General features: G+C 38.3%; 4 protein-coding genes across 7 annotated transcripts in view; 3 read left to right on the top strand and 1 right to left on the bottom strand.

Annotated features, from left to right (window-relative positions):
* The window catches only part of LOC128683661 (probable cytosolic Fe-S cluster assembly factor GL21135), a 132,364-nt gene that overhangs the window by 39,297 nt on the left and 70,512 nt on the right, over positions 1-22,555 (top strand). The gene's annotated exons all lie outside the window — the stretch shown is intronic.
* Positions 25-6,528, top strand: LOC128683660 (matrix metalloproteinase-25-like). Its single transcript, XM_053769512.1, has 11 exons — positions 25-777; positions 1,135-1,287; positions 2,023-2,129; positions 2,372-2,536; positions 2,880-3,160; positions 3,558-3,763; positions 4,057-4,201; positions 4,547-4,700; positions 5,113-5,216; positions 5,546-5,634; positions 5,929-6,528. Exons 1-11 carry the CDS (start codon positions 679-681, stop codon positions 5,989-5,991), a joined length of 1,566 nt encoding a protein of 521 aa, XP_053625487.1. The 5' UTR covers positions 25-678; the 3' UTR covers positions 5,992-6,528.
* On the bottom strand, positions 6,296-22,015 carry Trxr1 (Thioredoxin reductase 1). Of its 4 annotated transcripts, none has more exons than XM_053769508.1 (9): positions 21,863-22,015; positions 21,385-21,462; positions 16,666-16,886; positions 12,773-13,133; positions 10,654-10,882; positions 10,079-10,166; positions 9,167-9,417; positions 8,072-8,263; positions 6,296-7,666 (listed from the first exon to the last, which is right to left on the bottom strand). In XM_053769508.1, exons 1-9 carry the CDS (start codon positions 21,909-21,911, stop codon positions 7,537-7,539), a joined length of 1,599 nt encoding a protein of 532 aa, XP_053625483.1. In that variant the 5' UTR covers positions 21,912-22,015; the 3' UTR covers positions 6,296-7,536. The 4 variants fall into 4 exon arrangements, with proteins under 4 accessions (XP_053625483.1, XP_053625485.1, XP_053625486.1 ...); XM_053769510.2 differs by lacking the exons at positions 21,385-21,462; positions 21,863-22,015 and adding exons at positions 17,293-17,355; positions 18,109-18,291; XM_053769511.2 differs by lacking the exons at positions 21,385-21,462; positions 21,863-22,015 and adding an exon at positions 18,109-18,290.
* sni (sniffer) lies at positions 17,947-20,976 on the top strand. Its single transcript, XM_053769526.1, has 5 exons — positions 17,947-18,080; positions 19,267-19,318; positions 19,641-19,831; positions 20,317-20,466; positions 20,698-20,976. Exons 1-5 carry the CDS (start codon positions 17,964-17,966, stop codon positions 20,920-20,922), a joined length of 735 nt encoding a protein of 244 aa, XP_053625501.1. The 5' UTR covers positions 17,947-17,963; the 3' UTR covers positions 20,923-20,976.

The following is a 22,555-nucleotide window of genomic DNA, read 5'->3' as shown; positions in this document are numbered from 1 at the left end:
TTTTAATCTAATAAGGTTTGTAAAAAAAGGGTTGTGCGTGCGACATTATGGCGCTTGCCTCATACATCAACGAAGGACTTTACCATTGCATGGATCAAATATAGCGATGGACCAAGTGTATAAAGTTTTGCACAGAGACGTCACGGAAAGGCTCCACGGCTCATTATTTCGGTGCATTCATTGGGCGACGGACTAGATGTAGGGGAACGGGCCGGTGTTGCGTTTTCCATGCTTCTGCCTTCTTCCCTGCGTATCGTGGTACAGAAATTGCAATAGGACATCTCTGTTTCATGGACTTTATGCAAGGATTGCCGGACTTAAAAACGGATAACATATTAATGAAGAATGTATAGATCTCGATGTAGGTAGCCGGGTGGTCATAAGATCAGAGTCGAATCAGATTATTTTTTATCCGGCTTAAGCACAGCTGAAATCCATCCAGCGCAACAGCAAAAACAGCGTGCCATGAGAGACAAAGAACAAATAAGATCGCTCCCTCTTTTCCAGGAATTATGACGGAACTTCATGACTCAGTAAATAAACTTTACATATAAGGGCATCAACCACACATTATATATAGTGCACTATGTTTATTATCGAAAGTCAAAGGTCATACGAGTACTCTTTTAGAATGATATCTTGATTTCTGAGTTCATTCTCTGTTTGCGCGGGCGCACCATGTGGTCTTATTTGGTGTTAGTGTTTGTGGTTGTGGGTTATGTAGATGTTGAGGGCAGGACTATTTATTTGGAGCATAACCAGCCTACGCGGGAAGAGGTTAGTTTAATGTTAAGTTGCTCTCTATTTAATCGTGCGTTGCGTTTATTTAGGTATAATATCGTCGTGAGGTTTCTAAATTATATTACATTTGTGTATACCTACTTAGTAAGATATAAAGAACCTAATTAGAGTGATGTTACTATTTATTTATAGCAAATTATTTAAATGTTGTGGGTCAACTATTTTCAACCATGACAGTTTGGCAAACGACTACATTGCAAGTATACCACTAGACGCGGGAATTAGTCGTAAAAAGTCATATCAGATGCCTTTAGGTGACTTGAATAAAATCAGGTGTTAGCAACCACACCCTTTCGGGTGAAAAAAGACCTACATGTAATGTTAAATATCCAGGTAGCATTCCTCAAGCGGTACGGCTACATGGACGACCAGGTGGACGACGGCGACGCGACGTACACGGAGCAGTCCATCTCCGGAGCGCTGCGCAAGATGCAGGCCTTCGCTGGCCTGCCCCAGACCGGCATCCTGGACCCGCAGACCAGGCAGGTGAGGCCATTGCAAACATCACTTTCATAGCGGCAAAACATTTTAGGACCAATTACATTGTATTGTGGTTGTCGTTGCGTTACCATAGAGCAATGTGATGTGTTCGCTACGTCTCACTTCGAATAGACAAGGTGTGCAAAACTAGTTACAGCCATTACATTACACAAAACAAACCATTATAATTAAGAACTGGGTTTTAGCCCAAAACATACACACTCAGAAAGTTTATAAATTAGAAACGTAAACAAAGAAAATACAATATTAAGAAGCAACAGATATTTATAACAAACATACGACTAGAATACAAAACCTACATTTGCACTAAAGATTAAATATTAAATATGCATTGTAACACACTCGATTATGACATGTAAATAGCACAATTGCCCTACGCACACAGGAGAAAGGAATGAACGGCGACCAGCAGTGATATACAACCAAACCAAGTGGATGAGACAAACTCAGGACATGGAAAGATGGTGTAAAAAAAGAGGAGGCTTATGCTCAGCATTGTGCGGAAAGACGCTGAAATGATGATAATAAAACAGTGTTATAATGCAAGTTCCTAACGATGTCCACGTCGACGTTACTCCTCCGTTTTGACTAAAGCTTCTCGTGGTCTATTTAGACTCCTACATTATTTCAGCAACTATTCCTAGTTTATTTCTTAGCTGGAAGTATTTTAATGTGGAAGTTATGTAACTCATTCTTAATTACTTCTGTCTTCCGTTTCAGCTGTTCAAGAGGAAGCGTTGCGGGGTAAAAGACATCATTAACAAATCGTCAAGAAAGCGGAGATACGTCATCTACGAGGGGTGGCCCAAGAAGAACATCACTTGGAGGTAAGTATTTTTATACTTTGCCTTTCACATGCGTGTGACAGAGATGGCCTATTACCCTTTCATCACATAAGTTATGTGAATGAGATTTAAATAGAAATCTTGGTACTGGTCTTAACAGGATATATTTACATTATGTTAAAACAACACACAAGATACATAACACATGTACAGCGGCGAAACTTATCTCAAGTAGTCAAGTGGTCTTACACAGTCAACCGGCATTTCTTTGAATTTGAATCCAGCGTATTGAACGGCGCATCAACGCTGGACAAGCCCAGGGTGGAGAGGCAGGTGGCCGCGAGTCTGGCCATCTGGGCGCCGCACGGGGGCCTCACCTTCACCCAGGTGCAGCAGAGCAACAAGGCCGACATCAAGGTCTCCTTCGGGAGAGAGGAGCACGGGGACGGGTGAGTTGCTATGTGCAACACATTACAAGAAAGTGTGTTCGTTTCTTCTTCTTTCTTATCAAAACGAGCATTGGATTAAAACTAGATATAGAAAGACAAAGGCTACCTTTTGACCCGACAAGGCTATTTTTTGTCCCACAAAGGATGCCTTTTGTCCTGACAAGGCTATCTTTTGTCCCACAAAGACTGACTTTTGTACCGACAAGGCTATATTTTGTCCTACAAAGGCTACCTTTTGTCCGAACAAGGCTATCTTTTGTGTCTCAAAAGTTACCTTTTGTCCCTACAAATGTTATAAAATACAACAAACAAAAATCCATCAAACAACTTTTCTCTTCCAAAGGTTTCCTTTTGACGGGCTGGGCCAAGTGGTGGCCCACGCGTTCCCCCCGCCGTTCGGTAGCCTCCACTTCGACGACGACGAGCTCTGGGGCGACGACCCCGACAAGCAGCAGCTCGCCGACAATGACATCACCGACTTGTTCGCCGTCGCTGTCCACGAGATCGGCCACGCGCTGGGCATGTGCCACTCTGACGTACGAGACTCGGTCATGTACCCCTATTATAAGACGCCTGTTGAGAAGCTACACGAAGACGATATTATGGGCATGCGCGAGTTGTATAGTGAGTATTTAGTTTATGTTTGACTGTGCTTCGGATAATATTTATAGGGAATCTTGATTCTTTATTTCAATTTGTATCATCAACATAGGTGTTCAGCACGGGTGAAGAAGAAGCAGGGCAATAAACTTCACCGCAACCTTTTCTTCAGACGGCAATCCCAATTATATTATAAAGGCGAAAGTTTGAGAGTGTGTAGCTGTTACCTTGGATTGACACATAGGGTACTTTTTATACCGAAAATACGAAGTCTGATAGTCAATGGCGCTTCATATGGTAGATGGCGCTATTGTGCATAACAACGGTGACGGAAACAGTATCACCGCGGCGTGACAATATTATAACAAAATAGACGAGCGTCGCCTGAGCTACGCTTGTAGAAAATACAGTTTGATTTCAGTGAAAGATGTGGAACCGATGGCAGAGGAAATAACAGAGGGTCCCGCAGCGCACTCCTCACTCGTGCCGAAGTTCACGCTCGCGGACCGAGCTGACCGGGACGATGATGATGACGATGATGAGGAGAACGAGATCCCGGACCTGTGCTTCACCAACTACCAGACCATACAGGTCATACAGGGCAAGATCTGGGTCTTCGAAGAAGAGGTGGGGATGCGTTTTTCTGCGACAGATTTTGGTTACAGGATTTTTTCTGTATTTGAGACTACAGACATAAGCCGCAAATATCACTCTCTTTAGAAAAAAATAGATGCATCCCCGGGCAAGATCTAGTAAATTATAATTATAGGTTATGCTATTTACTACGGTTATTATACAAATTAAACCCTAATTTTTAAGAGTTTTAAATCGTCAACAAATTAAGTGTCCTCTGTAGACATAATTTACATTGAGAACGAATTAGCGAACTGGTCACTATTAACGTGAACCTTTGTTTCCAGTGGGTGTGGGTCCTGCACGACCGGAGGGAGATCGAGAAGGGCTACCCGCGGAGATTCCACGAGATATTCCGCGGGCTGCCGGCGCACGTCAGCTCTATACGGACCATCTACGAGAAACGGAACGGCAATATCGCCATATTCTCAGGTGAGAAACATTCAGATGTATACAGAATCGAACTCGCATAGGATATAAACATCAGCGCATATGTATTTTCAGATGAGAAACATTCACGGATGTGAATAGCGCTATATTCCCAAGTGAGAAACTCTCACGAAAAATATATGTCATCGGGATTTAAACTATTTGTGACAAACTTAAGCCGAATATAATATGTTTTAGGTAAAGATAAACACAAAGTGCTGTTTTTGCACTACATATTATAAAACAAATTCGCTCTCGGCGTGTTGTGGTTTTTATGCAATTTTCACTGTTACCGAAATTTCAATACAATAGTTTTAAACAATAAAGTGACCTTCTTCACATATCCAGGAAGACGTTACTGGGAGTTCGACCGCGGGTTCCGGTTCGTGAGGCGCGGGCGCCTCGCCGACTACCGCCTTGGACGCGAGGACGAGCTCACCACTGTCTTCGTCTCCAACTACAACAACAAGACCTACCTCATACAGTACGAGCGGTTTTGGCGGTATGTGCCCTTAACAACTTCTCTTTCTGTTATCTGAGCGTTTTCCCGGCTCCTCCCTTATGTGTTATGCGTTTTCCGCTTTTTCTTCCACTTCGCATGGTGAGTTGTCGGGTCGTTGGCGCTTATCATATTCTCGGCGACAGTAACCCATTCCGTCAGAATTCTGGTTGTTTCTTGTGAGAAACTTTTGAGAATTCGGTGATTTGTGGTACAAAACAACGGGAAACCTTCAAGAAATCGGAGAATTGAACGACGACCCAACGAGAAATCTTCCGAGAAATTGGTGAATTGTGCAACCTTACAGTTTACTGGCCACCTTACTCGAATTATACCTAAAAAGTATATCAACAAAAATAGTACTCACTTTAGATATAGGTGTAACGGAAATTAAATATAAGTAACCTTTTCGCAGGTTCGACGAAGACACTGGTAAAATGGATAAAGGCTATCCGAAGGACATGTCCGCGTGGCGACAGTTGCCAGCTCCCGTCGACGCCGCCATGGTCTGGAAGGGAGGTGGGTTGGACATTCATACTGCCTAGTTCTTACTTCTCGATCTGCCTCTTTAAGTTTCGAATCCTACTCGCGCCACATGAGTTTGTATACCAATCTGACTCACGTATAGTAGTTTTCGTAGACCACCGCATGGAAAACATCGCAAGGACACCTGCACTGTGGTGGACAATTTAGTTTGCTAGTGTTACCAGCCACTAGATGGCGATACTAAGGTAGGTACTCGTAAGTCATGTCAGATGCCTTGAGGCGAGTTGAATAAAATCTGCCAGCAGTATTAGCTCACTCGATATGATGATGAGTAGACGATTTAAAGAATGTATCATTTGCAGACACCTATTTCTTCCGCGGCCCTCGCTTCTGGCGATTTGACAACTTGCTGGTGTCGGCTCACGAGTACTACCCGCTGCCCACGGCTCAGGTATGTTATGTTCAATACAAATATTCTTCTTGTTCGATACCAAGTCCGATTTTAAATGACCTTGGCGAAATAATGTATATTCCTTCCACAACTGTCGCATCTTATCATTCACTTCTAAGATTTCCATATCGTTCCTAACTCTCCTTCAATCTCTTCTTAGTCTTTCTCTTTCTATTCACATTATCACAATTGTTACGTACGTCTTTTCCCATCTCATTACACGCCTAACGCAGCAGGCATTTTAAATTTGAGTTATATTGATATTTTACAATATTGAAGTTTTATTCCTTAAAGGTTTGGTTCCCGTGTGCCGCCTCATCCGACATGGACAAGTACGTCGTCAACGAAGAGCCCTAGCCACGGAATATCTTGTTTCTACAGACTGACATGAGAAACACTCCTAGCGTGTTGTAAACCGAACTGCAGCCCTACGCGTTTTCAGATTAATTTATCATAATAGAAAATTAAAATTTTTCATGTAATAGTTTTAAGTATTGAGTTCATCCATAACAATGCCGCTCACTGCCAACATTATTACGTACTTGCTTTGATATAAGTATATTGTATTAAAAATGTAAATAAAATATTTGTACAAATGTAATGATATTTTAATCTAGTAACGCAGTGCTTGTTAGAATTATTACTAAATGAAAAAGAAACGTCGTTAAAAATATATCACTTTATTAAGTTGAAAATCACATAAAAACAAGGTGACCAATAAAACTGTCCTTTTGCTCAGAGCATCCGGAATGTACACCTGGCGCTGCTCCGCTGGGTTGTGACGACACTGCGGGCTTCACACGACGTACAAGTGTTAACAACAAATACAATTTGATCGTATATAATTTCCGAAACAACAATAAAATACATTTGAATAATCATGCACTACTTAAACGAGTCACCAAACATGAAAATATTTTATGTGAAAATCTAATTGAAATTTCTGAACATATTGAAAACATTTAAAGAAAATTATCGAGGCGATCCAACAAATTGTGCTATTTGGAAACCTTCATTAAATAGTTAAAACATCTAAAAGGTATTTTATTTGTGCCCAGAAATTGTTACTATATTTAATTTTTTTTATAAATAAATATCAGGTGTACGCGTTCCGTGCAACGAACATAAAACAGACAATAAAACGACGATATAAAATAATAATACAAATAGTATACTTGAGTAACATTAACATTTTATGGTGTTGAATTGATGACTTGAGTCGAAATTAAACAAAAAATAGGAATATAGTTTCTGATGATCAAAGTTCGAATAATGATAAAAATAAAACGCATGTTTGTATGTTAATGTACAGAATACTTTAAAATAAAAAGGAAAAAATGCCTGCAAAATGCAAACTATGAACATATTTCTATTTAACTTTTAAGAAAAATAATATCACTTTCACAGGTAAAATTTAATCACTTTGACGTCATCAGGTCATAATTTTTGCCTACTTTATTAAATAGATGAAAACGTCATTATCTGTTTCGAGGACTACTTTATAATGATTAGCTCACATCTCAAATTATTGTTACTCTACGTTCAACATAACAGAATATACTCCGATCCTGAGTCACGCGGAAAAATGGACAATGACCTACAATTTGTGTCGCTTACATGCAAAAATACTGCCACCACATTAAGCAAATTTCATTATATATTTCTTAAACTTTATCGTTCTAATATACAACTCACGAGCGGCGAGCTTAATGTCACCAGGTCACATTAACGAAAGATTGTCGATACTCTACAGAAAATGGGGTTCTTCAAAAATGGCATGAACAGTTTCAAGTTTTTGCCGCTTTGCTCGCTCAGTGGTACATTAAAAAAATCGGGGTCATTGTCCGTTTTTCCGTCCACACTTGAAACGGACTACACCTCGATAAACCCAGTAGCGGAGCCCTAGCTGCAGCAGGAGGCGGGGTTGGGGTCGCGGCCGGAGCGCTTGGTGATGTTGAGGCGCGTGAACTCCTCCGCCACCGTCGGGTGGATGCCCACCGTGTTCACCAGCTGCTCCATCGTGATGCCGCATCTGGAATTACACCATCATTTCATAGTTATAACGTCGGCTCCACACTATCCGCGAACAGTTCGCTAAACTTTGGCAGATACTATGCTGTATATTATTCATGCATTCGCGTCGGCATCTGTCTAGTTCGCGATTTGTGGAGGCTACATAACACAATTGCTAATGCAAATGCTGAGATCTAGTCTATTCCGCTTTCAGGCTAAACCGCTAGACCGATTTTGATGAAATTAAGTATGCCTGTAATTTGACCCCCTGTTCAAACAGACTACTTTTTTCAAAAATCACTACAATGGGGGATGAAAGTTTTTATGAAAATACTGGCTGCTCCGCTTTCGCAGAGAAATTCACGCAGGCAATGCCGCGAGCAAAAGTTAGTAAAAAATAATAATACATAAATCTTGAACTCACTTGATGGCGGCAGCGAAGCCCTGTATGACCTCCCCGGCGACGGGCCCCACGAAGTGGAGCCCGAGGATCCGCTGCGGCGCCTCGCGGAGCGCCACCGCCTTCAGGTAGCAGTTGCGGATGTTGCGCTGCGGGATGAAGAACTCCGTGGGCTTGTAGTACGCGTGATATACTTCGATGTTGTCTGCACCATGTCTGGAATTACAAGTTTTATTTTTTAAGTCTGTTTTGTGTCTGTAAAGGGGATAATGCCCAGCAGTGGGACACAAGACAAGTTTTTTTTATAATAATGTCATTTTTGACGCTTGTCGTGTGAGCTTATTGTATTCAAGGACACTCGCGCAACATGTTTTGACGACCTCGGTGGCGAAGTGGTGCTTGCCTCTGAACCAAGAGGTCCAGGGTTCGATCCCCGGTCGGGTCATGATGGAAAATGATCTTTTTCTGATTGACCCGGGTCTTGGATGTTTATCTATATATGTATTTGTTATAAAATATAGTATCGTTGAGTTAGTATTCCATAACACAAGTCTAGAACTCACTTTGGGGCTAGCTCAATCTGTGTGATTTGTCCTTATATATTTATTTATTTATGTGCTAATGTAAAATTTAGTTGTTACCCAAACATTTTTTTTTAAATAATTTTATTCAACAACAATTTATTCACGTTTACACCTTATGAGATAGGGACCTTAAAAAACGGTCGTATATACACGATTCAGATAAAATATAATCCCATTACCAAATTCCTAAACAATTAATTACGAGGCCCATCTATAAAATGCGTATTGTGACCGCACAGATAAGATAACACTCGTAATGATACTGTGCAGCAGTTATTGACAGCGGAACGACGATAGCGACGCAGAATGTCACCTTCGCAAAATGACTCGTCAAAACTTAGTCATTTATTTGGACAATTTCGAGTTGTTGATTGACGTTTATATCTTTTTACTCGTGAACTCGTTTGCCCCGATCATAAATTACTATCGATACTACTGTCGATTTTACTTTACAATATAATTCAACGCCAGCGGCTATTACATACGCTAATTCTTCACAAGATTCTAAGAAAACTAACACATACAGAGAACTAACCTCTGAATGGCGGTCTCCTCGCTGATGCCCACGCAGCCGTACTCCAAAGGCGTGAACACAGTGGTGGCCACGTTGTCGTAGTCCATGTGCTGTGCGCCGCCGGCGAACAAGCGGCGCGCGAGGAGGCGGCCGGCGTGGATGGCGACCGGCGTCAGCTCCGGCCGCGCCTCCAGCACGTCGCCCACCGCGTAGATGTGAGCCACGTTGGTCTGTTCCGTCTCCGCTATTATCTTGCCGTTGGGAGACACGCTCTGTCAAGTTTGTACAGTATAGTTGAGTTAGTATCCCATAACACAAGTCTCTAACTTACTATGGGGCTAGCTCAATCTGTGTGATTTGTCCTGTTATTTAGAAAGTTTACAGATTCGCTGATATATAGATCTGTGAAGTATTTTTATATTATCTTGCCGCTAGGGGACACGCTCTGTCAAGTTTATTAGAGATTCATTGTCAGGTGAGGTATTCTTCCATTGAGAAAGAAAGTGAGATATTATAGAAAGGTGCACTAAATATGAAAAAAAAAATACAACAGCAAGTATAGTATAAGCTGCTAGGTCGATTTTGATGAAATTTGAATATAAATGATTCATGGTCAAGGTTTGAAGTGACCGCAACAGCAAGTATAGTATAATAGCATAGTTCATTTGACGTGAAGGTCTTATCTAACGGCTTTGCCTTTAAAAGCGTGTCATTCCCACCCTATAGGACCATTCCATATCCACCCGATGATGAACGAAACGACGAAGGGACAGAAGGAAGGGAGAGTTGACGTCAAATTTTGGTATCATGTCTCCCCTGATAATTATTTAATATACGAAACTTCAAAATTTTAAATTTTATTTTTTACGCTTTTGGCTTTGTGGCGTCACAGCCCTTAATTGAGAGGGAATATGCGATGAGAGATATACTCACGTTGACGCCGGCCGCGGGCAAGTTGATCTGTTTGGTGAGCGCGTACCGCCCGGTGGCGATCAGCACCGTGTCGAACACGTCTTCGCATCTGGTGGCACACGGAACATATCACACTTTCTTCCAATGCAATAAGGTTGCTAATATATTACGCATGTTCTGAATAATGGTGTAGTATAATAAGAACAATTATTCTATCTATATTATATCTGGAGACGTAATCAAAAGCAATAGCTTATTTAAAAAAATCAAAGTAAGCAGGTATTAATTTATATACCATACTAGATGTGGCCCGGGGTATCGCTCCCGTGGCCTATAGCAATCCTGGATAATGTACCTTTATAATGGTGAAAGAATTTTTGAAATCGATTCAGTAGTTTCGGACATACAAACGCTTACCTCTTTATGATAGTAAGGTGTATAGTGTAATATTAATTTTCTTTTGTTTTGGTTACCTAAAAATACAAATTTGTGCCAATTTATTTAGTTGTTTAATGTTTGTGAAATGGTCTACTATTGTGTTCGTTTCCATTTTTGTAACCTAAATAAAAAAAATTAAGAAAAAGAAGATAACTTACTGCTCCTGAGTCTCAGTGTTCAGCCAGCGCGCCTTGAGCTGTCCAGATTCCAGCTTCTCAACGGACAGCGGGATGCACTTGTGCTCCATCCTGACCCCCTTCTCCTCCATCTCGGCCGTGACCAGCCGCGCCATCTGCTGGTCGAAGCCCCGCAGCGGCACCGACCTGATCAGCACCGTCGCCGGGAACCCGAGCGAGTTCAGGAAACCAGCGCATTCTAGACCAATGTCTGTTGTGCAGTCAAGGTCATTTTTTCAAGGTGCTTTGATATTTTTGTTTTTAATATTAATATAATATAACTGGGTGTTTTCACACATATTGAGTTAGCCCCAAAGTACAAAACAAGTTACTATTTTATTTATTTATGTGTGCATATTACTATTGCACATTTTCATAGAGTATACAGTACAGTAGTGATTTTTATCAATACTTGTAAATAGACAACATGCTGTTAAAATGTTAGTCTCAGTATTTTTACTGAGCAAATTAACATTTTACAAGTCATTCTTTTTTATCGAGTGTGTTATTAGTCAAATCACCAAAAGGCATCTGACATGACTTACGATTGTCTGACTAAATAAATAAATAAATATATTAGGACGAATCACACAGATTGAGCTAGCCCCAAAGTAAGTTCGAGACTTGTGTTATGGGATACTAACTCAACGATACTATATTTTATAACAAATACATATATAGATAAACATCCAAGACCCGGGTCGATCATAAAAAGATCATTTTCCATCATGACCCGACCGGGGATCGAACCCGGGACCTCTCGGTTCAGTGGCAAGAACTTTCCCACTGCGCCACCGAGTTCGTCGTCGACTACTGATTATTAATACTAATTGCCACTGCAAGGAAGTACATAGCCACCGATGTGCAATAAGTTTCCTCATGATATTTTCCTTCATCAAATCATTCATTCATTCATTCTTCACTGGAAGCTAATGGTGGTAAAATGTCATACGGACAGCAAACATTAGCTAAATTATGGTTAACACATTTTTGCATTCGGTTGTTATAAACTAATATATATTTACATAGACAAGCGAAATGATAAGTTAATCTAATAGTAGCATGTGTCACGTATGTAATATCAGCACTGTAATGTTATCTGAAGAACTCATAGATTTACGATATACTGATCAACTCATGTATGATAATCGTAAGGACGCGTTATTGGTTAACATGGATCTGTTAGATAAAACAAATGTTGAAACAATCAAGTAAGCAAAACTATGTTATTAAATTGATGGAATTCGAGTCAAGGAAGGAAAATGTGTTAATGAAATTATCTATAAGCAACGCGTCATGGTGGAAATTTTACTTTAAAATATATATATATATATATCTATCACATTCATTACTGAACAGATAATACCTTCAATCTCATTGAACTTATTGCTAGTTTCATAAAACCAATTTTTATGGGAAAACAAGCCACCATAGGTATATCAATGAGAAAATTATTGCAAGTTCCTGATGATATACATAATTGTTGTACATAGATATGTATGTATGTATATATATATATATATATATATATATATATATATATATATATATATATATATATATATATATATATATATATATATATATACATATCTATATATATATAGATATATATATATACATGATACATATATATATACATATCTATATATATATATATAGATATATATATAGATATATATATATACATGATACATATATATATACATATCTATATATATAGATATATATATACATGATACATATATATATATATATATATATATATATATATATATATATATATATATATATATATATATATATATATTTTATTAAGCCACAGTGGCGTTAAGAGCTATATACCTAACGTTGGATGGTCTTAGTCTATGTATTTCTCTAACTAATGTGCTTGTTTGTTTTCCATAACAAGGAAGTTTCTTGGCTTACTCATTTAGTGCCAATAATGATAACTGTAACGATGTAACCCGATGCCAAATTGTAATACATAAAAACTGATCTAAAATAAGATTTTAAATCCAAACGCCAGTGATGCTTTCTAGCGTATTTACAGCGCAATAATCGTCCCTATTTTTTTATAAATGTATATTTCAAAGGATACATCCTGCACCTATAACGAGGGTCTTCCCTGGAGGGTGGCTCAAGCTGAAAATATCATCACTGGTGATGCAGTACTCCAGAGCCCCGGGTATCTCCGGATAGTGCGGCCTCCCCCCCACCGCGATCACAAAGTTCTTAGCCGTGATCTCCTTCTTCGAGCCATTCTTCAACGTCGCGATCAACGTATGTGGGTCTTTAAACTCTCCTAATCCGTTGATATACTCAATCTTCTTGTCCCTAAGGTCGACCCTGGTGACCCAGTTGACAGACTTGATGTGGTTTTGCACGGCCTGCGTGAGCGCCTCCCAATTTATTTTCACCTGGTCTATTGAAGGCACTTGCCAACCGTAGGATACCGCTTCCTGAAATTGATACACGGTTCAAATAGGCCGACTGGTGTGAAAGATATACTTGTGTATGATATTATTCGAAGATTAATACAAAAACATAATGTGATGTTCCCCGAGAAAGGGTATAGAGGGAAGTCGCCTTAGACTTGCTCATGGTCGCGATCTTTTGACTATACAAATATTGAGTCGAGGCACGTACAATATTAAGATAGAAGTATTATCTATAAGCAACGCGTCATGGTGGAAATAGTCAAATTTTGACGACCTTGGTGGCGCAGTGGTAAGGTTCTTGCCACTGAACCGAGAGGTCCCGGGTTCGATCCCTGGTCGGGTCATGATGGAAAATAATCTTTTTCTGATTGGCCCGGGTCTTATATGTATTTATTATAAAATATAGTATCGTTGAGTTAGTATCCCATAATACAAGTCTCGAACTTACTTTAGGGCTAGCTCAATCTGTGTGATTTGTCCTAATATATTTATTTATTAATAAGTAAATCCACTAAAAATCTAATAAATAAAATTGTTATTACAGGTAACTAGGTAATAAGCCGCCGCTTCATACATTTCCGAATGAATATAAGTAATTGGGTTGTGATGTAATTCACTAATCGGATTATCCTTGATGATACAACAATAAAATGGAATTTATGGAATGACTAATTGAAGGTATAACTTGTATTAGAAATGGTATGGTACCTATAGAATTTTTTTAATTAGAATTATTTCCTTACTAAATGCAGCTCATGGTGTTACCCGCGTACAATAATTATTTAAAGTAAATTAGATGGCGTGAGTGAGACAAAAACATAGGGAAATCCCTGGGCTCCGGCTCTAAGGAAACAACCGGGAAAACGATGAGAGAGAGAGAGAGAGAATTATTAGTTATAATATTCATTTACAGTTTTAATTCAAAAGTTGCTCCAAGTCCTAATTTATCTAGGTTTCTTTGCCAATATTAACAACATAATTTTCAACACGTCTTAACATCCAGAGCAGAACATCCACAGCCATACTATTGTAAATGCTAAAGTAAAGTTAGCTTTCACGGGTAAACCGTTGGGCCAATTTTGATGAAATTTGAAATATATAATGACCCGAGGTCAAACATAGGTTACCTAGCTGCGGGCAATAGTTATTCAATATTTTATCTGCTAGCACTCCAACTACATACGACACGATAATAACTCATATGAAAAGCGGCCATGACTGTGAATATTAAACGTGTGAATACACACACATTGTCTGCAACTATAGAAAGACGACTTGGCGGCGCTACAGTCGCTGACAATAGCTAAGAAGCCAATCTGTTTTTGATAGTTCCAAATATTGCCGCTGCACTTTGCTGACAAGAACTCTAGGCATATATTTTCAAGTTTATGCGTTCGTCCACAATGCCACATGCTGAACAATAGCGGTAGATACAAAACAATTGAGTAACATAGTATAATTAACTTAGCACAGCGTATATAATGACTTTTTTCTTCGCCCTATATAAGGTGATAGGTTTCTTTACATTGCTTTACGAAATGTAATCTTATTACTTACCGGTATCTTATAGGGAAAAGATATTGTACATCTGTTCACAAAAACATGACTTAAAACTTTGCCTCATGCAAGACTTTTTTCACTAGTGAAAGATGATTGAGTGATATACAGATATCAATTAATAAAAAATCAAATATCTCAACAAATCTGACGACCTCGGTGGCGCAGTGGTAAGGTTCTAGCCACTGAACCGAGAGGTCCCGGGTTCGATCCCCGGTCGGGTCATGATGGAAAATGATCTTTTTCTGATTGGCCCGGGTCTTGGATGTTTATCTATATATGTATTTGTTATAAAATATAGTATCGTTGAGTTAGTATCCATAACACAAGTCTCGAACTTACTTTGGGGTTAGCTCAATCTGTGTGATTTGTCCTAATATAATATATTTAAATCTATATCAACTACTAACTACAAAATTAATTATGAAAATATTCGAAATTATTACATTTGCTATCTCATGAAAGCATAAAGCGTAGTAAATACATAATATAAGACTTAATACTTATTGTGGAAGTGTATGAAAAGATTTCGACACATTTGGTAAATCTACATTGACAACTAGGTACGTACTCTTAAATTGCATCATAATCAGTACTGACTATGATGCAATTTAAGAGTACCAGTAGTTACAATTTACTCATACAATCTTTATAACATATAGGAAATAGGTACATAGTAAGGTACGGATATTGCTGGTATCACGGTAATTATGAGATCGATCAGTGACGTCACGATGACATCATCGGCCTCCGAGCACTTGCTACACGATATCCACGACTTGGAGTCACACCATGACTGGCGATTTTCGCACACGCGCTAAAATAACCCGCGAGATAACATTATCAAAATATTGAGAATTTTTATATTAAAATCGCTAATTTTAATGAGAGGACAATTATCATTTATCTTATTTTTTCCTATGTGCAATGAAACTAGAAAATCTAAAGTAGGCTGAAAATAATAGTCTATTGATACTGTCGCTTGCTTTTATCTATGCATTTATTTATTTTATTTATAACACACTAGCAGCTCATTAAGCTTAATAAGCTATATATGTCCTATAAAGCTTAATAAAAGTATTTGGAGTTAGTCTCATAAAAGATTATTAGAGTTTTTTCTGAGTAATAAAATTTTATTTTACCTAATCACAGAGAAAACGACATCTTCTGAGTAAAAAAATTCCATACATACATAGCTACTATTGTTCCAAGTTTAGGTTAATCTTTGTCAATCGTGATGTCTGAGTTCTGGTTAAATTCGATTGAATTAAAACTAATGCGGCGTAAAATAAGCTTTACTGCATTAGGCAGCATCTCAAGAATTGTAGACTTTAGAATCATGAATGAGTTACATCTAAAGAAGAAGTTGTGTGATGAGTAGAATGGGTAGATAGTTAAAATTTCAATGACAATCGTGAAGTTGACTGTCTGTGCTTAAAAATAATATTTCAAAGCTTAGTATAATATATAAAACTATCTACTGAAGAACTACAATAAACAGTACATGATTTAAAATTAAAAATTGGTGGTTTCAAATTAAGTACTGGATGAATTTACCAAAGTTAGGCCTACAAAAATCAGAATAAAAACAAACAACACAACAAATTGAAAAAAAAAAATGAAGCAGACCAAGAATAATCCGTGGGGCCACTGAAGCCAAGAGGGAAGGGATTTCTGGAGAGGATCAGGAGTGTCACTTACCAATTTCTATAAAAAAAGGAAATATTTATTCAATATGTATGAAGTTACGGCTTAAGGAAAGATATGTCACTTTGTAAATATCTCAATAAACCACTTTATATAGTTACCAATAGACTTCCATGAGTAATCAATTTTTATTCGCTTCAAGTTGAATTAGTCAACCAGAAATAGTAAAATAGGTTACAATACCACAGATATTGACTCTTTTCCTTCCTTCATATTGAATTTATGTCACAGGTTTGGATCAAATAAATAAATGGATCTTAAAATAAATAAAAATTTGACTGCTACTCACATGAATACTCTCTCCGAGTATTGCTGCCTGGTGCATCAATTTTTTTGGTATGCATCCCACGTTCACACAAGTCCCTCCAAGACCCCATTTTGTGCCCTGTGGTGATGGCGTCACGAAATCTAATACAGCTACTTTTGCACCCTGGTTCACAGCCTCCTTTGCACATGCGAGGCCTCCAGACCCGCCTCCAATAACGGCCAGGTCATAATCAAATGTTCCATCTAAAATGTTGGTCCAATCCAGATGTCAAACAAATTTGGTATTACAAAAATTACATTGGTTCCAAATAATGTGCATTCTGCCCTTTTCATCTAATTACATCCCACAAACCACAGATACCAAAACATAACCTAAATTGATAACAGATACCAAAACCTTTGCTCATGGTAATGGCAGTGCAGAGCGTGATTTGAGTCAAATGTGCTAAAGTAACTGTAGTAGTAAGAGAACCATTATCTTATTCATATGAATCCACTAAATTGCTTTTTAAAAGTGTCACTTTTACAATTTCTTTCTACAATTCTGTGATACTAAATACAATAGTTTGTGCAATCAAGCAATGCAACCCATATGGACAAATGAAGTAGAACACACTATCCCGTGATACAGTAGATCGGTCCACAGTACCTGTTTCTATGCATTCATGTGGTGCAACAGACTTTCTCTTACGGCTACAACACACCAAACTGCCTGAGCACCATCACATTCATGAAAATCATACATTTTATATCAATCAACATGCACTGCAACTGTGCAAAATTCTGTGAGCCTGTCTCTAAGAAATAATGGTTGATATGATGACAGACTTATGTCATAATAAACTTTTGTATTAAAGTATATCTTAAATTCTTTCTAACTACTTTCTAAACATTAAAGTGGCTTGAAAGTTACCGTGGGAAAAATATAGAATTGCAAATTAGCACAAGCTTCTATTTTTTCATGTAGATAGTAGGTAGGTTGTGTGATCAAAACGAGAAGTGAGGTTAGTAAGATGTAATCACGGACGCCAAGGCCAGAACACAATTATTAGACAGTTTAGTTAGACACGACTTACTGCCCCCGAGAGTTCTTCTTACGACCACTAAAAGATTTTCTTGCCGCCTTAGCGGATTTATTATTTTATTGATCCTTGTAATGTTACTCAGTATTGTCATTTTGACGTAAATGAAATGACAGAACGCGAAAATAAAAGTAATCAAAAAGAGGCAATAAATGAGGAGGGAGGTTAGAGATAATTCTACCACACGTCAAGTTTTTCTTTCACAAAGACCCTATGTACGGTATCTAGAAATTTTAAAATGAAATCTGTGCTAATCACTGGTGCCAACCGAGGCCTTGGCTTGGGGATGGTGAACTATCTTGTGAAACAAAACAAGGCTGAAAATATCTTCGCTACTTGCCGAAAAGGGTCAGAGGTGCGTAATCACAACTATATAACTTTACCTATAGGAGCCATATTTCTGTTATCTCTTTTATATCACAACTAGAACAATACACCACTTCTGTTTTTAAAATATGTAGCAGAAACAATACACCAAACACCACAAGAAAGACTCGCGTAGTGAGCAACTACTCTGGCATCCGCACAAAATTATTCGTTTTTGTATGAACATTGACAGTGAGTGCGAATGAGATAGCTGCTGATGCCTGACCTGACGCAGCTGACGTGACCAATTTGTTTGACAGACGGCACAGCTGACGTCATCTTTTAACCGACTTGTAAATAGAAAGTGTTAAGTTTAAATATGTTAAATAAGAACCAATATAGTCTTTTCTTTTTAGTATGAGACTAGATACACAAACAAATCATTGTATTTTTACACTCTAAAAAAAATGCTTATTGAATTGCTAAATATTGCGCAATGTAAAAATTGCGTCCTGCACGAAATTGTATGTACCTAAATAAGTAGTTCGGATAATTCTTTATACATAAGTAGGTACAAAATATATTATCATAGCATGACATCTTGATTTGGATACATTGTGCAAAAGGCGGCCTTATCGCTGTAAGCAATTTCTTCTAGACAACCAAATTACTTGAATAATATTGTATAGTAATGCAATATCATTCAAGTAATTTAATTACAATTTTACCTAACGCGATATTTATTTCAGGTCATAAGTTCCAATTTATATTAAGGTGGGAAAGCTATAGGCGCCGTAGTACCAGGGCCATATGCATCTTCTCTATTTTACATAAGTGTCCGTCTAAATTTGTTTCAATGAAAAATATAAGAAGTAGAATCTAGTTTCCATTTTTGTTTCTTTCTAGAATTGTTTAACGAGTCAAAATGAAAAGGTCACGTTACTAGTGAGGATTGAGCGGGTGCGTGGGTACCACTGTGAGACTTATTACATTTGTTGTTGTTTGGGATTAAAAAAAATACGTCAATCGTAACAATAAAAACCTAACGTTATGTACACATTATACTTCTTTGTAATTCGACTGATAGAAGCATGTAGGTATTATTATATTATAGGCAGGTAGTGCGACATTGATTCAGTTATTTTTATGCCTAGTACTTACTTAGTAATTATTCCTGTTGGTCCTTAGTTGCCAAAATCCTACTTAAATTGATTCGAAATGGATTTTTTTTTCAGGAACTAAACCAGTTAGCTCAGCAAAACAAGCATCTCCACATCATACAATTAGGTATGCTACGTGGTATGGTATGCCGGCTCCACACTATCGTTGAACTCGGACACAGTTGCCGACTTAGTTGCGAATATCGAAAAGAAAAATCAGCAATGCTTGGCAAGCCGAATCCGCCAATGTTTGGCGAACTATTCGCTCATAGTGTGGAGCCGGCAGTAGATACTTTTCTTTTTGATGATTATTTATATACGCAATTAATGTCTAATTTTTATGTAACTAAGTTAATAAATACCTACTACCAACTAAAATAATAATTTATAGATATTTTTTTATTTACAAAAGAGATAAGAACTAAGGTTTCTTATGTTTTTATTTGCAGACGTAACAAATGTAAACAGTTTCGGCGATGTCTCTTCGACAATCAGCAAACTGGTGGGGGCTGGGGGGCTGAACCTGCTCATGAACAACGCCGGAGTGGCCACCAAGTTCACCAAGCTGAACATGGTGAAAGCCGAGCAGATCTTGGAGAACTTCACTGTTAACACCGTTGCGCCCATCATGCTCACAAAGGTGGGATGATGTTTTTTTTTTGTTTTCTTAATCAATCAATTATTTATTTATTTCGTCAGAAATTGATAGTATATGGTATATAGTGAGGTAAAAACAGTATACTCATACTATGCGACGCCACGCACCTTCTGCTGATTGATTGATTTCAGCATCTTTGCATACCTATCACTCTAGGAAAATCCATAGCAGGGCTTTTGTGGCTTATTACAAATTGCAATCGTTTCTAGATGTCCCTGTGGATTTCACTGAAATATCTGTCGATTTATAGTTAGCATCTCCATGAAATGATAAAACAAGATAAAGACATAAGTACGACATAAGACGTAAGGTAAAAAAGAGGTAGCTTTGGCCAAAGGGCTCCGCTCGCTGCAACACACAAACAACACACACACAAAATAGATAGTCTAACTAAACCGCTTTTCTATAGTTGCTAAAATTTGAAGCCGCATGCGTAATGCTCATAGAACAACAACATTGTATTCCAGGCCTTGCTGCCTCTGCTGAAACAAGCGGCGGAGACCAATAGCGACAAGCCGGCTGGCGTGCAGCGGGCGCTAGTCGTCAACATGAGCTCCGTGCTCGGCTCCATCGCGCAGAACGACCAGGGCGGGTTCTACCCCTACAGGTGTTCTAAGGTAACTCAACAAGGATACGTTCCCGTGGTACAACCCGTACAACCAGTTGGACGACGGGTCGGGAAGGGGAAACCGGCTATAAAATAGAAGATTCTTCTCAAAGGCGATGAGCTAGCAATCCTGTCACAATGGTTATATGTATATACCTATCAGGTGTGCTATAAGTTATCTTGTGCCAGTATTTTTCACGCGGTCAATTATACGAGCTTAATTAAGTTTTTACATTTTTAGGCGGCATTAAATGCGGCAACTAAATCAATGAGCATTGACCTGAAGAAGGACAACATCGTCGTGGCGTCCATGCACCCGGGGTGGGTAAAGACGGATATGGGTGGCAACAACGCGCCCCTTGACATACCCACCAGCATTGAAGGGATTTTCACCACCATAGAGAAACTTGGTGAACAAGACACAGGTAAATTCTTTCAGTATGATGGCAAGGAGTTGCCTTGGTAAATTGTGAAAAAAAAATTGTATACATAAAGAAAAATAAATATTTTGCTATGGTAATTTTACATTGTTTTAGTGTAAGTTTTCTCCTGAAAAACGACGATGAACTTAACACATTCATTTATAAAATAGCACCATACAATCAGTATCCGTTGTGTAAGGCCGTGTTTGGACGAAAGTAAATATTACGACGCGATAGAATTTTAGCTTTTGTCCTCATACATATAAACTATGCATATAAAGCTCAAAATTATAATTGAAAAAATTGGCTCAACTATTTTGAGCTTTATATGTATGAGGACAAAAAAGGACAGAAAATTACCAACGCAACGTAGTAGGTAATTATAACGCCCGTCCGAAGACGGCCTAACAAATCTAGAACATGTTATATTAGCAAATAAAATCAGAAGAATATGCAGTAAAGAATTTATTTCCGAAGTTTGCAGAATAATAAGATAGTGCACTTACCTTCTCGAGGAGTGTACTTGCCCGCTTCCCCCGCGACTCCTACGCGAGAATTCACAGGACCCCTGTTAATGTTATTGCCTGAAAAATTATATAAGGATGTACGTACACGGCTTTATTCAAAAGGCAAATTCGCTCGCTTGAGACTACTTGAAATTTAATTGCACGGCAAGTGAATTAGCCTTTTCATTGAATAAAGCCTTGCCAAAACTCCAAGAGGCTGAAAACTTGGAAAATCCTAATAAGGTACGCGCACAGGCCATTCAACTGAGTTGTCTGTCCTAACTATTCAGTTTGATAGTCATGTACTTAGTGCTTCTTCAGAGTTCCCGTTTGGTTGAGTAATGTATTCGTGTAAATACAAAAAACCCAAGGTTTGGTCGTAATGGTAACTAGGTACATCCGGTACCTAAACAATGTATTATTTGTGAAATAATAAACAGTTTGGACTTATTATGTGGTTTTGCAATATAATACTCACCAAACTTATTACACTGATCTTTTTTGCTACAAATATCAGAATAATCCATGGTCTAATTATTGAATTGAAGTGCACGTGTCGACGAACCTAATAAGTACATTGAAAAAAAAATTGTAAAGAAAATAACTAAATAAAGTTCGGTGAATTGGATTGTCTACATTAATATTTATTCGTAATTGATTCAAAATAATAAATATAGGTAATTGTAATGATAATTAAAATAAAGTACATACATACGTCAAAGTTCACCTGCCTGACATTGATCCACAGACTGATATTACCTAATTAAAAAATATGAACCTTCATGAGTTTAATCTTGAAATATAAACACAAACACAGAAAAATATTTATAGTCAATGGGAGCAGGGTGGGTAGGAATACTCGGAATTCTCGTTACCCGTTATGAACAAATATGGTAAGTGCTGGTAGACAGGTAAATTTTAACGTCGTTATGGGGATAACTTCTGGCCCTATTAAATGTGTACTTTTGCCAGCACCAGCAGCTTCGCCGCGTCACAGATTATATAATACTTTCAGTAGCCTCGTCATCTTCCCCATGTCATGATTGTCCCGACCCCATGGATTTAGTAAGTACTTCGTTAATTCCATGCCCGACCCAGTCTTTCCCTATGAAATCCGTTGAGTATTTTTTACTTTTTCACAAACAGGCAAAGGCAGCGAGGGACTTTTGTG

The sequence above is a fragment of the Plodia interpunctella genome, chromosome 3 (genome assembly GCF_027563975.2).
Source record: "Plodia interpunctella isolate USDA-ARS_2022_Savannah chromosome 3, ilPloInte3.2, whole genome shotgun sequence".
NCBI lineage: Eukaryota > Metazoa > Arthropoda > Insecta > Lepidoptera > Pyralidae > Plodia > Plodia interpunctella.
This window is presented reverse-complemented; position numbering and strand designations above follow the sequence as displayed.

Coding starts and splice junctions, on each gene's coding strand:
- LOC128683660 (XM_053769512.1), top strand. CDS start 679: ATGTGGTCTTATTTGGTGTTAGTGTTTGTGGTTGTGGGTTATGTAGAT. Junction 2,130..2,371: donor AAGAAGAACATCACTTGGAG/GTAAGTATTTTT, acceptor ATTTGAATCCAG/CGTATTGAACGGCGCATCAA. Junction 4,202..4,546: donor CAATATCGCCATATTCTCAG/GTGAGAAACATT, acceptor TCACATATCCAG/GAAGACGTTACTGGGAGTTC.
- sni (XM_053769526.1), top strand. CDS start 17,964: ATGAAATCTGTGCTAATCACTGGTGCCAACCGAGGCCTTGGCTTGGGG. Junction 19,832..20,316: donor CGCCCATCATGCTCACAAAG/GTGGGATGATGT, acceptor ATTGTATTCCAG/GCCTTGCTGCCTCTGCTGAA. Junction 20,467..20,697: donor ACCCCTACAGGTGTTCTAAG/GTAACTCAACAA, acceptor TTACATTTTTAG/GCGGCATTAAATGCGGCAAC.
- Trxr1 (XM_053769508.1), bottom strand. CDS start 21,911: ATGGATTATTCTGATATTTGTAGCAAAAAAGATCAGTGTAATAAGTTT. Junction 10,167..10,653: donor AACACTGAGACTCAGGAGCA/GTAAGTTATCTT, acceptor GTGTGCCACCAG/ATGCGAAGACGTGTTCGACA. Junction 8,264..9,166: donor GAGGAGACCGCCATTCAGAG/GTTAGTTCTCTG, acceptor TTGTAATTCCAG/ACATGGTGCAGACAACATCG.